The 16,365-nt window shown below is 39.4% G+C and overlaps 1 protein-coding gene across 1 annotated transcript in view; it reads left to right on the top strand.

Moving 5' to 3' along the window:
- The window catches only part of utrn (utrophin), a 346,120-nt gene extending 331,818 nt beyond the window's left edge, over positions 1–14,302 (top strand). The window contains 5 exon segments of the mRNA XM_056448819.1: positions 4,189–4,402; positions 6,318–6,387; positions 7,304–7,390; positions 11,221–11,246; positions 13,231–14,302. Coding sequence (XP_056304794.1) covers positions 4,189–4,402; positions 6,318–6,387; positions 7,304–7,390; positions 11,221–11,246; positions 13,231–13,239 — 406 coding nt within the window. The 3' untranslated portion in view covers positions 13,240–14,302.
- The last annotated feature ends 2,063 nt before the right edge of the window (positions 14,303–16,365 follow it).

Raw genomic sequence — 16,365 nt, 5'->3', positions numbered from 1 at the left:
CAGAGCGCTTCACTTTTCATTTAATCACTTTATTAGTTACAGTTAACAATGATTCAGCCGCACGGCATCTCCATAATTAGCCTGGTTATGATTTGCATCTGTTGGGTTGTTTATGTAGTTGTGCGTTTGGCAGTGGGCTGCGTTTTAACAATAGGCAGAACAAGTGGCTGCAGATCCCTGCGGGTTCACTTTTCTTCATTGCTTTTCAAAGCCAGCACATTAAAAAGAAACGGCCCGGCGTCCGGCAATCATAACTCATGCACACGTTCAGTCATTCTCTTTCCTTCGGCTTTGTTACTTATTCTTCAGGGGTCGCCACAGCGGAATGAACCGCCAACTTATCCAGCATATGTATTACACAGCGGATGCCCTTCCAGCCACAACCCAGTACTGGGAAACACCCATACACACTCAAACACTACGGCCAATTTAGTTCATCAATTCCCCTATGCTGTTTGGACTGTGGGGGAAACCGGTGCACCCGGAGGAAACCCACGCCAACACAAGGAGAACATGCATACTCCACACAGAAATGCCAACTGGCCCAGCCGGGACTTGAAACAGTGACCTTCTTGCTGTGAGGTAACAGTGCTAACCACTGAGCCACCGTGCCACCCCTCATGCACACAATAAACCAAAAAAAACCTCATTAATAGACAGGCTTCATATGCTCATGGAAAACCTGGGAAAGGCATAGAATTTTAAACACAAATCGATGAAGTTAACTTATGCCGAATTCAGACTGCAGGATATTCAAAGTGTAACGCTAGAATGAGTACTAAAAGGATCCAAGGTGCAAGTGATAATACTTTATTGACACAGTCAATATAGCATGAAAACAAGTTCAAAAGTAAAACAGAAAATAAACAAACAAAGATCAGGTATCCCACTAAAACAGGGATCGGGGAAAACGGACAGGAACTGAGTAGCTCTGGGTGTCAGATGGTTCTCCATAGCAGCCCTGAACACAGACAGAGAGTATATCAAAATAGCAACGAACTGACACGAGACAAGAGACGTGCTCTCCAAATATAGCCGAAATAACGAGTCGCAGCTGGTAGGCTAATCAGGACAGCCGGACTCCACATAGCATGTGACCAAACACTGACGTGACAGACACACGTGGAACACCAAAACAAAACTAAACCATGTGACCAACAGACACTTAGAAGTGCGCACACACCTACAACCGTGACACAAAGTAGTGGCCTCACAGATGTTTTCACACTGCATGACTGTCTGGGCTAGCGTTTCGTCGCTGCTGTGTTCACACTGCAAGATGGATCGGCGACAGGGGTTTCACACCGCATGACTTTACAATATAAGAATCGCAGACAACTTCGTCTCAGTGTTCAAACAACGTCTCACAAACCAAACAGAAGCGAGAAGGTCAACGGTGGGTCACGTAATGTAATATATCTTGTGTTATTAACTACATAATGAGAAAGAAGTCTTTGGTGGGGTTGAAAATTTGCTTATTTTGCTCACCTGGCTATTGAAGGGAATCAGCAATTTCTATTTTTCGAACCCGGTTGTTGTGGTACTGCTCAGATGACACGTCAAACAGACACGGGTGCTCCTGCCAAATTTACACTCGTTTTTACTTCATTTCTTGGGTCCAAATAGACCGAAAGGAAGACATTTTAATGTCTCCCTCAACCTCCCGCTGGCCTGCAGATACCCATACTAGTGGATGCTGATCTCTGATTGGCTGTAGGTAATCGCCGATGTTATTTTCAATCACAACACATTTCAGACAGCATGGTTTTGAATCATCCAGGTATTTAGCATGGTAAATATCTCACGCGACTCATAGGTAGGGCCAGACGGAATCTGCTGACGTTTTGGGCTATTTTTCTGGAGAATTTTGGAAGTATCATAACTAAAACCTTAATATGTGAAATAAAAAATAAGCACTTTTTAACTTTTATTTATTGTTTAAAATGCAAATCCAATTAGATTAACTTTATTTGGTACATAAAGCAAGTCTCTCATATAATATCTCTACTAAAAGACAGAAAATATTACTGTACAAACTGCACTGTACATAAATCAGATGAACATTTTCATATTAGTCAATAATATTACTGTAATTAATTTAAAAACTAAATAAATAAAGATTTACACACATTTACTCAAGTAAATGAACAGAATTAATGATGGGTTAAAATTCTGCGGAATTCTGCGCACGTGGATTCCCTGTGGGTCTGCTCATAGGCGATTCTCTCAGATGGCGTCTTTGATCGTTCACACTGTGTGATTGTCACTCACGTGAACGAGCACAGATTTGCCTGTGATTTCAGGAATTTATCCGCGATTTCTCAAAACCTGTCGACGACTCAAAATCGAGACTCAAATCAGGCAGTCTGAACTCGGCATCAATCATTTTTACAAATATAAATGGCTTGAACATTACACAATTAAGCTGTCCTCAAAAAAGCTGAATAATTGTGTTGTTTCAACTCACTTTAAATAAGTAGTTTAAACAAGCAGCAAGAGTTATTAGTTAGAGCAGTGTTTCCCAATCCTGAAGGCACACCAACAGTACACATTTTCAAGCTCTCCCTAATCCAACACACCTGAATCAACTCACCAGAACATTAGAAGAGACTCCAAAACCTGTATGGGTGAGATAAGGGAGACATCCAAAATATGTTCTGTTGGTGTGCCTCCAGGAACATGGTTGGGAAACACTGAGTTAGAGTATACTTAAATATGTAGTTCTTAAATATATTTACCTCTTTTGTGTCCTTGGCCAAAAACATGCTCTCACATTGTTAGTGCTGCGTAAGCGTTCTCTAAATACATTCTACATGGATATAATAGTTTTTAAACTAAATAGATTTCCGTGTTTTATGAAATGCTGTAATAAGTTAGGGCGTGCATTATTTTTCTTATTATTTACCACCCATACGTAGACATTACATGAAACATTAGGTTATGAAAATTGACTTCATATGCACAGCTGGTGTTTTTCAGCCAACAATAAACATCCGCAGAAAGCTTTATGTGACTATTTAAAATCTCATACGGTTCCTTTTACAGCATCGATGTTGTAATGCAGTTAAAATACATTCAGTTAAATAGACTTAAGCTTTCATTTAGTTGTTCAAGTGTAAATCAAGATGAAAGACCGTGTAAACACAAGCGCTGTCAGTAGCAGCAGGCTAGCTCAGAAATTCCATTGAAAATACTGGAATAAAATAAATGTCCATATTTTAAAGACATGGCGTGGGTAAATGCAGTGCTTCTTGTACTTTCTAAGACCCACTTCATATCGAATATCAATCAGGCAGTGAAAATCACTGATTTTTAAAGAAATCTGATATTAAACAATTTTATAATGACGTGACAATTCACTGGAAACTGTAAGAGGCTATATTATTATATGCGTTTGTTTACATGACACAACATGTATTTTTGACTCAAGAAGGTCCATACTGACTCCAAAGGCAGATACTGATCAGATCAGGGCCTGGTGTGTGGACTTTGGGGGTTTTACGATGTGCTCACATGTTGATTGGTCAGTTTGAATGTCTCAGCATTTGGGCTTTTGTCACATGGTCAAGAAAGATACAAAATAGGTGGTAAAACGCTGCTCTGCCTCTTTTCTTTTCCTGGCCTGTCTTTCCTGGTCTGCTTTCCTCCTCTGCTCCTCTCCTCCTCTGAATCTTCTCTGACTCTACTGCAATCAGGCTAACTTCTGGGCCTGCTCTCTTTGTCTCTCTCTCCCTCCTCCTGTGTCTCTCCTTCTACCTCTGGTAACTTTAATTTGACATTTAAGCTGGGTACAATTATTATCATATGTTTTATCATTTCATATTTGATCATTTTATACAGTTATTTTATAATTAATTCAGTTGTAACCATAGAGAATTATTGTCATTAAATCATCTCATTATCAAGTATTTGTGAATTACTTTTGATTTAACATTAACACTTAACTGTTCCATATTGCAATTCAATCACATAATATCAACGCTCTCCCACATTTATAGCTATTAATACTGCCCATTCGGCAGAACTACAGTTCGAACTGCTGTGGTTTAAAACCAATCCTACAAAACGCTTGGGCTAGCTAAAAATTAAAAGTCCCTTTGCATGTACACTATTTTAGTAGTTAAATATGAATGAATCCTGTATAGGTGGGTGGTAAATAAAAAAAAAAAACCTTTGTTTGTGGCTCAGGACCCTGCAGAGGGAGTATGAAGAGTTGCGTTTTCAGCACGGTCAGCCCGGCGCCACAGCTGCTAGCGGAGCCCCAGATGAAGCTGACCTGCTAGCTGAAGCTAAACTCCTGCGACAGCACAAGGGACGACTGGAGACCCGCATGCAGATTCTGGAGGATCACAACAAACAGCTGGAGTCACAGCTCTACCGACTGCGCCAGCTGCTGCATCAGGTAACACACCGCTAGTGAAACACATACAGCTGAGGTCAAAATTATTATTAGCCCCCCTGTGTATTTATCCTCAATTTCTCTTAAAGAGGGAGATTTGTCAACACATTTCTAAACATAATAGTTTTAATAATTCATTTCTGATTGATTTCTTTTATCTTTGCCATGATGTCTACATAATAAACTCTTAAGTATCTGTTTATCAAGCTTATTTTTCTGCAGTAATCCAAAATAATGCTTTACAGCAAAGCTGGAATCTAGTATAAAGAGCCTAGGATATCCTTCTGGCCAAGAACTATCCACTTAGACGTTGCTGGGTTTTAAATATGCATCAAAGCGTCCCGGGATTAACATTTACCTGTCTCGGGCTTCAGCTCCAGCTCTTCCTCACTATATAAAGTGCTCTTGTTTCATCCTTCAATGAGCTTCACGGTCTAACGGTGATGCCAGGGAGTTCAGCAGCCGCCAATAGTGTCGTGAATCAAGCGCAGGCGTTCAATGAGCCCTGATTTAGAGGAACGGTAATTTATTGGGCCTCCTGAGGGCCTGATTCACTGTGCCGAGAGCCTCAGTTCAGCCAGATGCTCTTGTCAAAGGCTCTTAGCTAAATAAACCCGATATAACTCCATAACCCAAAAAGGCAAACAAGACTGTCATTTGACAGCCTGCCGTTTCTGGCTTTCACCTAGAGGACGAATATAAGCAGGAATGACCTCTTTTATATGTATATTTACACTGCAGATCTTGATGGTCAGTTCCGATCTTGTAAAATTGAGTTGTATTAGTCTGCATGAATGGAAGCTGATTTGTTTGTTTGTTTGTTTGTTTGTATTTTTTCGTATCGTGACACATGAATATGAATGAGATTGAATGCATTCTTATGACAACTATTGCTAAGTGTCATTCACCCAGGGGTCAATTTTAAGTCATTTTGCAGAGATGACAGTGTTTGAGATGTCTTTATGACAACTTGACATTAACAAATGCATCACAGCCTGTCTTTGTCATGACAACTTGACATTATCAAGGCTTCATTATAGCTTCGTCACAAAACATGATTGTATTGAAGCCAAATTGTGTCGTGAATTTTAAAATAGCATCATTAAAGTCTGCATGAACGTATTTTTGTTAAGTTTTTTTCATATTGTGATGCAGTTCCTAGAGAAATGAAAATATTAAATGAGAAAACAGTGGGCGTGGCTGGTTTTTATCTACTGCGAGCTGATTGGATGTTGGAAAGTAGGCGTTTCATTCTGAAAGATGGGGAAAATGGTTTGAGGAGAGTTATTACAACCTAACAGACTCCTCCTCCTCACCATTTCTGTTTGTTTTCATAACGATGACAGCCGGAGGGGCGTGGTTAAGTGTGTAAGCCCGGCCTAATACCTAAGACAGACCTAACCCCTGTGTCCATTATATTGGACATCACATGTCAGGTTTTTTGTGGTTCCTAAGCATTTCGTCTAATTTAAAGCCTGCAGTCCATGAGAGTGGACGATTGTCATCCAATCAAATGGCGGTAAGACTGTAATTTGAAAAAAAATATGGGCTAATAATATTGACATTAAAATTGTTTTTAAAAAAATGCTTTTATTTTAGTCGAAATAAAACAAATAAGACTTTCTCCAGAAGAAAACATTATAAGAAATACTGTGGGAAATTCCTGAATCTGTTCAACTTCAATTGGGAAATATTTGAAAAAGCATTAAAAACTCACAGGAGGGAGAATAATATTGGCTGCAAATGTATGTGATATTTGTGATGGATTAAATATGTGTACAAATTTAAATCATCACAAATCATATGTAATACCAGATTCCACATTGTTAAAACAGCATCTCTATTTTACAGTACTGTAAGTGTATCACTATTTTATACTTTTATTCATGATTTCAAACCATGTCTTTACTCTTTGTAGCCTGAGTTAAACGGCACATCATCATCCGGCTCTCTTCATCAGGACGCAGCAGGACAGCCCGAAATCTCAGGTATGAACACACATACACACACACACACACACACACACACACACACACACACACACACACACACACACACACACTCTAAAAACTGTGTGTTTACGAGGACTCTCAACAGGTGTAATGTATTTTATTCAGTAAAAGCTACAGTTTTAAAAGCTGTATACAGTAAAAATAGAGTGATAGCTCAACAGTCTTGAAGATATCACTATAAAACTGTGAGCTTACAAGGTTTACGAGGACTCTCTATAAGCGTAATGTATTTTATACAGTAAAAATGCTTATTATATGGCCTTACCCTACTCCTACCCCTAATCCTCACCCTTACAAGAAGCCTGTGACAAAGTTTCAATGTCAAAAGACCCTGTTAAGTGTTTTTAAGCGCATTATTGTATGTATTATGAGTACACAAGGCATTAGGGCTGTACGATATTGCAATATTCCAATTTTTATGCGATATATATTGCAATATAACAGTAAATATCACAAATGTTACCTCTTTCCAACAGGGAAAACTTCCAACAATCAAGAAATCATGATTATATGGGTTCTGCAATCAATAAATTACAATGGAAGTCAATCGGGCAAAAACAGCCCCTAACATAATGAAAGGATAGTCCATTTGCTCAGTGAATTGTTGAGTTTTTGAGTTATTTTCAAAGCATTTTCCCAAAATATGTGTCAAAATATGTGTCAAAATAAGATTTGCCATCAAAATGATTCCATTTGCTGAAAGTTGTGGCTAAATTAAGACTCAAAATCAACCCAGAGTGGATGAAAACATCCCTAACAGCCCATGCCTATGCTATTATATAATGCTGTGTCCTCGTAAACCACATAAACATACACACTAATACACACACACACAGCATGGGGTTATATTCTGACCTCCTGATGGTATAATTGTGTGTGTGTGTGTCCTCAGAAGAGTTTCTCCATCAGTGTGCTAACAGTAACTCTGCTCTGGCGGAGGTTATGGAACAGATTAACCACAGTTTTCCTGCATGCTCTCGTAAGTCTAACGCTTCTCCATCCATCTCTCAGCATGTCAGCTAATACTCCTCCGTCTTCTGGGTCTCTCAACTCCTTCCTTCCTCTTCTGCTTCCTGGTATGTAGTGAAGTTTTTGGGCTGCATCTCAGTCGGGGTCCGCAAGTGAAATCCCATTCAATTTTCTGCACAGAGAATCCATTTCTGAACCCAAAGACGGATCTGAGTCCGATTAGTTTAACTGCTGAATTGCCAGTGATTCTGCACCTCTCAAAGTCTTGAAGATATCATTATAAAAACTGAGAGTCGATCAAAGTTTAACAGATTTACAGTGGGGAAATAAGTGTTGAACACTCATTTTTCTCAGAAAACATATTTCTATAGGTGCTGTTGACTTGAAATTGTCACCATACAGTATGTTGGTAACAATTAAAGAAAGCCATATATGCAAATAAAACAAATCTAATTAGATTATAAATGAAGTTCTGTGTAATAAAATGAAATGACGCAGGGAAAAAGTGTTGAACACATGAAGAAAGGAAGGTGTAGTTCAGCAGTGAAAGCCCAGACAGCAGCTGAAATCTCTCAGTAGTTCTTCAGCACTCCTCTGCCCTTCCTCAGTTAAATGAATATCAGCTGCTTCAGTCTAACATCTACATCAGCAGGAGGATGAAGATGAAACCAGGGTGGACATTTCAGCAAGACGATGATCCAAAAACAGCCAAGGAGACTCTCAGATGCTTTCAGAGAAAGAAAATCAAGCTGTAGAATGGCCCAGCCAGTCACCTGACCCGAATCCAATAGAAAATACAAAATAAAGCTCAGATTTGATAGACGAGATCAGGATTTTGACACTCTGTTGAAGTCTGTGAAAAACTCTCACCTGAGCAGTGCGTGGGACTTCATTCTCCATTTGAGAGGCGTCTTTAAGCTGCCAAAAAAGCCTTTTATATAAAGTATTAAATATATTTCAGTACTTTCTCCTTGTGCCATTCCATTGTTAATACACATAACTCATATTTCGTATGATTTTTGTTTTATGTTATGCTTGTTTTGTTTGGGTTTTTACCAAAGTCTGGTTCAATTCCATGTCAACAGCTCCTTTAGAGATATTATTCCCAGGAAAAACCATAACAATGAGTTGAATACTTATTTTCCACGCTGTATGAAAGGCAAAATAAAGTCTGTTTTAATTACTATTAACCTATCAAAATATCTATAAGGACGCTCGAGGGTTAAGGACACTTAAATGACTTTAACCCTTGAGCATTATTAGGGATATTTTAATATTTCATCTTCATTTCCTTTCATTAATTTGTTTACACAATAAGTCAGAGTTGGAACATGTTAATCTACAATTGCTGGTGCACCATTTACGTTTTAGCATTAGCATGTTGCTACCCAATGTTAGTTCACTTTGAGGTTTTGAGCGACGTTTAAAGTGTGGTGAAACCCTCCATCAGCACAGTGTGGGAGTGAATGGGAGGAGAGAACACAACCGCTGCGTCTGATCCACACAGTTTTATTTCACTCTTAACAGCATCAAAGGCGCTCATAAATGCAGACTGCCATTCATAATTGCATTCAACGCGATTCCCTGTATTGTGTGAATTACACACAGCTCATGTTATAGCTACAGTTTAATACACTCATGCAATGCAACCCCCTTCTGTATTCATTAAATAATATGAATATGCATTACCGTTTTTCTTTAATAGCTCTAGTGTTGATTCAGTGGTTTGATTAGTTAGTTAACACACTCACATTAGCTATATTTCCACCTAATAATAAATAATCACAAAGGAAAACATTGAATTAAACCTAATTTTGAATTAATAAAGACTGAAAAGACTTGTTAAATCTGTTTCATTTACCACCACAACAACATTATTTGAAATATATATATATATATTATAGTTATACTACAGCAAATTGTCTTCAGTGTAACACACATTTTGTTATCTTTAATTGTATTTACTACAGTATTTAGACATGTTTTTACTCAAGAACTAATGTGCTTAATCAAATTTCTGGATTTTTTGCAGATAAAAGAAACTCAGTTAATAAAGATATGCAGTTTCTTGAGAAACAGAATATTAAATGAGAAAACAGTGGCCGTGGCTTGTTCTACAAAAAAAAAAACAGCTTAAACCAGCCTAGGCTGGTTGACTGGTTTTAGCTGGTCGACCAACCTGGTTTTAGAGGGGTTTTGGCCATTTCCAGGCTGGTTTCTAGCCCTTTCCAGCCTGGTCTTAGCTGTTCAGGCTGGAGATGACCAGCTAAACCCAGCTTGCCCAGCCTAGACAGGCTGGGAGCCCAGCCAAAACCAGCTATGTCCAGCTTAAACCAGGCTGGTCAAGCTGGTTTTAGCTGGATGTAGCTGGTCATTTTCCAGCCTGACCAGCTAAAACCAGGCTGGAAATGGCTGGAAACCAGCCTGGAAATGCCCAAAACCCCTCTAAAACCAGGCTGGTCAACCAGCCAGGCAGTCTAGGCTGGATTTTTCAGCAGGGAGTTATTACAACCTAACTGACTTTTCCTCCTCACCATTTCTGGGTCGTTGCTAGGCAGGAAGTTAATGAAAATTATGTCCATTATTTATAAAATTTCCCATTTATTGTATTTTATTAACGTCTACCCCCACCCCAACCCTAAACCCAACCGTCTCAGTACTGTAAAAATATGAATTATTGTTATACAGTGTCATAAAAAATGCTGCTTTATTAATATGCATATCACACTTACGGCTGGACGCGTATCCTATCTAGACTATACCCCATTTCTGTTTGTTGTCAAAACTGACAGCTGAAGGGGCGTGGTTAAGTGCGTTAGCCCCGCCCAATACCTCAGACAGACCTAATCTGAGAATTTAACTGAAAACAGGAAGTGAATTTTCAGATTTCAATTAAATATTGCGAGGGCAAACATTTTTATTTCTTAATGACATGCACAGATGAATTGTTCACCACAAGACTAGCAAAGTGAGTGAACTAAAGCAATATATTTAGTTTTGATTTGATGTGCACTTTAAAGGGACCTTGGTTCTAGTCATAAATAGACGTGATATGTGAATGTCCCCTTAGGCAAAGATGAATTAAAATCTGGTTGCCTCTTCCTCCATTTAAACCTGACTGAACCGTAATCATTGAGAAAGAAAAATGCAATCAGTGCATCTCTACTCTTTTGTTTGTTTGTTTGTTTGTTTGTTTGTTTGTTTGTTTGTTTGTTTGTTTGTTTGTTTGTGCTTGTAATCAGTTCAACACAACTAGACATTTCATAATCAACATCCATCTGAAATTTTGGATGCATCCATACCAATCCAGTTGCATCTTCCTCCATATAAACAGCACTGTCCGCCTTCCCAGAATCCCTCACTTCAGACTCTCAGCCCGCCAAAAACCACACTCTTCTGTCTATAAAAAACACCCTGCGAGCTACAATTCTGAATTATGTTTGTAATTACTGATCACCAAGCCTTTAGAGTCTCCAGAAAGACTTGACTTGAGTGTTTTTATCACCTAAAAGCTCACCGATAAGATTGTGTTGTTAATAAGCTTAACTTTGAATTCCACCCTGGGTTTGGCTTGCATTGTTAGCAAAGAAACTCTGTAAAAAGTATCGATCCTGGATTTCCAGCATTGTGCGATGAGATACGGCGGCCATTTCCATGTTCTGGGAGTTTTAATGAAGAACAGAGTTGCCTTCCCTGTAGACTTTATTACAGCCCAACAACAAAAACATTCCCAGGGGTCCGAGCTTGGAGACTCAGACTGCATGTGTTGTTTTTGTGGTCAGGACTGCTGTTTTATTGTCCTAATTGTCTCTCTTTCTGTTTTTCTTCTGGGTTCTGCAGCGTCGAGTGTGTCCTCAAGACCGAAGGTGAGGCTAGCACACTACATCACACATTAAAAGCTGTGGATTTTACACACAATCCTTTGCTCTTGTTTTATATTCTAATACACACAAGTCTCTGAAAATATACAGTTGAAGTCAGAAATATTAGCCCCCCCTGTATATTTTTGTCCCAGATTACATGATAGTTTTAATAACTCATTTCTAATAACGTATTTCTTTTATCTTTGCCATGACGACAGTAAATAATATTTGACTAGATATTTACTAGTATTCAGTAACTAGGGTAATTAGGGTAAAGTTGGGGTAATTAGTCAAGTCATTGTATAACAGTGGTTTGTTCTGGAGACAATCCAACACTAATATTGCTGAAGGGGGCTAATAATATTGAGCTTAAAATGGCTTTAAAACTATTAAAAACTGCTTTTATTCTAGCCGAAATAAAACAAATAAGACTTTCTCCAGAAGAAACAAATATTAGAGGAAATACTGTGAGAAATTCCTGAATCTGTTCAACATCGTTTGGGAAATACTTGACAAAAATTTCACATGAGGGGACTCCAACTGTATATTTTGTTCCCTGCTCTTTTAGATTGCTTGAAGGTAGACATTATCAATCATATTTCTGTTAGCCAGTAACTCTGCTTTAATTAGAGAGTCATTATTGGTGGTAAACATCTTCCTGATGAGCTTGTAAGCAGAGATTCATTATCCCCGATGGATTAGCATCTCTGTATATCGCATATCTGTGGTGATTTATTGGCTGGTTTTATTTGAAGATGTTGAGTTTGAGGAGTTATATTGTTTAAAAGTTGGGAAATGAGAATCAGTTCATATTCAGGAAAGTTTCTGTTAAAAGTGTCGTCACGGGCGACGCAGTGGCGCAGTAGGTAGTGCTGTCGCCTCACAGCAAAAAGATCGCTGGTTCGAGCCTCGGCTGGGTCAGTTTCTGTGTGGAGTTTGCATGTTCTCCCTACTCCGGGTGCTCCGGTTTCCCCCACAGTTCCAAAGACATGCGGTACAGGTGAATTGGGTAGGCTAAATTGTCTGTAGTGTATGTGTGTGTGAATAAGTGTGTGTGTGTTTCCCAGTGATGGGTTGCAGCTGGAAAGGCATCCTCTGCATAAAACAAATGCTCAGGCTGGAAAATGACCAGCTAAAACCAGCTTGATCAGCCTAGCTGGCTGGGAGCCCAGCCAAAACCAGCTATGTCCAGCCTAAACCAGGCTAGAAATGGGTGGAAACCAGCCTGGAAATGGCCAAAACCCCTCTAAAACCAGGCTGGTCGACCAGCTAAAACCAGCCAACTAGCCTAGACTGGTTTAAGCTGGATTTAGCTGGTCATTTTCCAGCCTGACCAGCTAAAACCAGGCTGGAAATGGCTGGAAACCAGCCTGGAAATGGCCAAAAACCCTCTAAAACCAGGCTGGTCGACCAGCTAAAACCAGCCAACTAGCCTAGACTGGTTTAAGCTGGATTTAGCTGGTCATTTTCCAGCCTGACCAGCTAAAACCAGGCTGGAAATGGCTGGAAACCAGCCTGGAAATGGCCAAAACCCCTCTAAAACCAGGCTGGTCGACCAGTTAAAACCAGCCAACTAGCCTAGACTGGTTTAAGCTGGATTTAACTGGTCATTTTCCAGCCTGACCAGCTAAAACCAGGCTGGAAATGGCTGGAAACCAGCCTGGAAGTGGCCAAAACCTCTCTAAAACCAGGCTGGTCGACCAGCTAAAACCAGCCAACTAGCCTAGACTGGTTAAAGCTGGATTTAGCTGGTCATTTTCCAGCCTGACCAGCTAAAACCAGGCTGGAAATGGCTGGAAACCAGCCTGGAAATGGCCAAAACCCCTATAAAACCAGGCTGGTCGACCAGCTAAAACCAGCCAACCAGCCTAGACTGGTTTAAGCTGGATTTTTCAGCAGGGTTGTTCTCCACAAAACTAGCAATGTAAGCTAGCAAAATCAATATGGTTAGTTCTGATTTCATATGTACTATAATGTTTGTGTCCAGGTGAAGTGAGCCGAATTCTCGAAGACTCCCATTCCCGAGATGCAGAATCCCGTCTGTTTCCATCCAGCCCAAAGACTCTGGAACAGACCACGCTCTCATTCAGAAACTAGGACTACTGCATCTGTCTGTACTATGCAACTGTACATTTGATCAACACATGTAGATTGTACGTGAGGTGTATCTGCCCATTCTTTTCATACTCCAGATGATTATTTAGGGTTATGGGGGGGCCATTAATCGTGTATCCTGTATGCTTTTATTTCTGTCTTCACCAAGGAATCCATTCCTCGCGTCTTTCTAACGATGTGGTTATTTAGTTCAGTCAGAAAATGTGGTGGAGATTAGAGGAATTGGTCTCGTGATGCTAATGTGTTAGCGCATGTTGCCCCCCAGCATATTTCTGTTGACGTTTTGACAGTGTTTGCGGTGAAATCTCCCTTTAAAGCATTGTTTTTGAGCATTTAAAACCCTCACTGCATTTCTAGAGCGCACGCACAGATGATGTACAACACAGATGTTGTACAAAAAAAACAACAACAGAATAAATACACCCTTTTGTGCCTATAAAGCATCCATTCCAGGAGAGATGCCGTATTTCTCAAGAAAAAAAATCATGTAGAAAGATTATATTATAAGAGTCGGTTGTAGGAAAATGTGGATTTTCGGGATGTTTGGCCCCAAGATGATTTATCTTTGTGTAGTATACTTTTATAAATAAAGCAGTTTAATTAGAGAAAGCCATGATTGCCTTGCTACCTCAGACATGAATCAATCACTCATTGGTGTGACTGTCGATTGATTTCCAAAACGAAAGTACGCTTCCCACATCCCTGACGTTGTGCTTCTGCCTTGTTTTCCTCAGCGGTTGTTTTGTTTTTCTACACTGTGTAATTTGTGGCGTGCTCCCCCCCTTCAGTGAAGTGCTAGATTTGAACATTACTGTAACATCGTATTCTGATCTAGTGAAGTCACAGATGCTGTGCTGTTCTGACCCGATAGATCCATTAGACCGACCACACTACATGTAATGAGGTTCCACACATTTTATTCAAATAAAGTTTTTATAATGAGGGCTCTCTTGTGCGTACCGTCAGTCTTTTGGTGTGTTCCGCATGGTATATATTTATCCAGTGTTGGGATGTAGAGTTATGTTTCATTTTTAGGTCATTTAATTAGATAATGTACTTGCCTTAAAAATACTGTACAGAAATTTAACAGTTCTATATTAATCAGTTGAGGGAAAAGTAAAGTTATCGTATTATTTCTTATACAAAAATACTTCAGTTGTGTTCAAATAAGAGGTTACATTAAGATAGAAATTATTAATTAGTTCATGGTAATATAAGGTGTCTATTCAGATAAGTGAAGTAATTGTGTGTATGTGTGTGTTTGTGTGTGTGTGCGTGTGTGTGCGTGTGTGTGCGTGTGTGTAAAGATATTATATTGCAGATAGATAGACAGACAGACAGGTAGGTAGGTAGGTAGATAGGTAGGTAGATAGATAGATAGATAGATAGATAGATAGATAGATAGATAGATAGATAGATAGATAGATAGATAGATAGATAGATAGATAGATAGATAGATAGATAGATAGACATTCGGATGGATGGATGGATGGATGGATAGATAGATGTACAGACAGACAGACAGACAGACAGACAGACAAACAGATAGATAGATAGATAGACATTCAGATGGATGGATGGATGGATGGATGGATGGATGGATGGATGGATAGGTGGGTGGGTGGATGGATGGATGGATGGATGGATAGGTGGGTGGATGGATGGATGGATGGATGGATGGATAGATAGATAGATAGATAGATAGATAGATAGATAGATAGATAGATAGATAGATAGATAGATAGATAGATAGATAGATAGATAGATAGATAGACATTCAGATGGATGGATGGATGGATGGATGGATGGATGGATGGATGCATGGATGGATGGATGGATGGATAGATAGACATTCAGACAGATAGATGGATGGATGGATGGATAGATAGATAGATAGATAGATAGATAGATAGATAGATAGACAGACAGACAGACAGACAGACAGACAGTTGAATAGATAAACACATAATGCAGTTTTTAAATTAAGAGAAAACTAAATTATAAACTACATCGTCCTCTGTGAAGACTTTGGAGTGGCCTAGTCAAAGCTCTGACCTGAATCCAACTGAGAAAGCCTGTGGCATGACCTTAAAAAGGTGGTTGAATGCTCGAAAAACCCTCCAATGTGTTGTAAAGTGAATTACAATTCTGCAAAGATGACTGGACCAAAATTCCTCCACAACGCTGTACACACAAACACACAATTAGTCTGCTTCTCTGAATTTAAACCTTATATATTCAGACATTTTCCATAAGACCCCCATTTTTTTCAACTACATGTTAGATTTGGTGGCTCAGTGGGTAGCACTGTCGCCTCACAGCAAGAGGGTCGCTGGTTCAAGTCCCGGCTGGGCCAGATTGGCATTTCTGTATGGAGTTTGCATGTTCTCCCCGTGTTGGTGTGGGTTTCCTCCGGGTGCTCCGGTTTCCCCCACAAGTCCAAGCACATGCGCTATAGGGGAATTGAATGAACTAAATTGATCTCATAGTGTATGAATATGAATATGAGTGTGTATGGGTGTTTCCCAGTACTGGGTTGCAGCTGGAAGGGCATCCACTGTGTAAAACATATGCTGAATAAGTTGGCGGTTCATTCCTCTGTGGTGACCTCCGGTGAATAAAGGGACTAAGTTGAAGGAAAATGAATGAATGAATGAATGAATAAATGTGTGTGTGTGTGTGTGTCCAACAATTCAACTTGCACTAAGTAAGCTTGGTGTTCTTCATTTGAGTTTGGATTGATACACATAGATGATTAATAAAATTAAGTGTTAATTGAGGGAAAAAATGTGCTGTTTGACTCAAATGTAAAGAATTAAGACTTTAGATGTCTATGCTTTTGAGATTGACATGGATTTTAGCTATTAATGATAATAATAGTGTAGTGATGTGAACTGAAGATTGCAGCTTACTGCTCGTGCTCACTCATAACACAAGAGACGGAGCGTGATTCTGTGAGCTGATATGCTCACGGTGAAGATCGTTCTCATTCTTCGATAAGAAGCTA

This window comes from Danio aesculapii, chromosome 23 (assembly GCF_903798145.1).
Source record: "Danio aesculapii chromosome 23, fDanAes4.1, whole genome shotgun sequence".
NCBI lineage: Eukaryota > Metazoa > Chordata > Actinopteri > Cypriniformes > Danionidae > Danio > Danio aesculapii.
The sequence above is the reverse complement of the archived record's forward strand: the minus strand, read 5'-3'. Positions and strand labels throughout refer to the sequence as shown.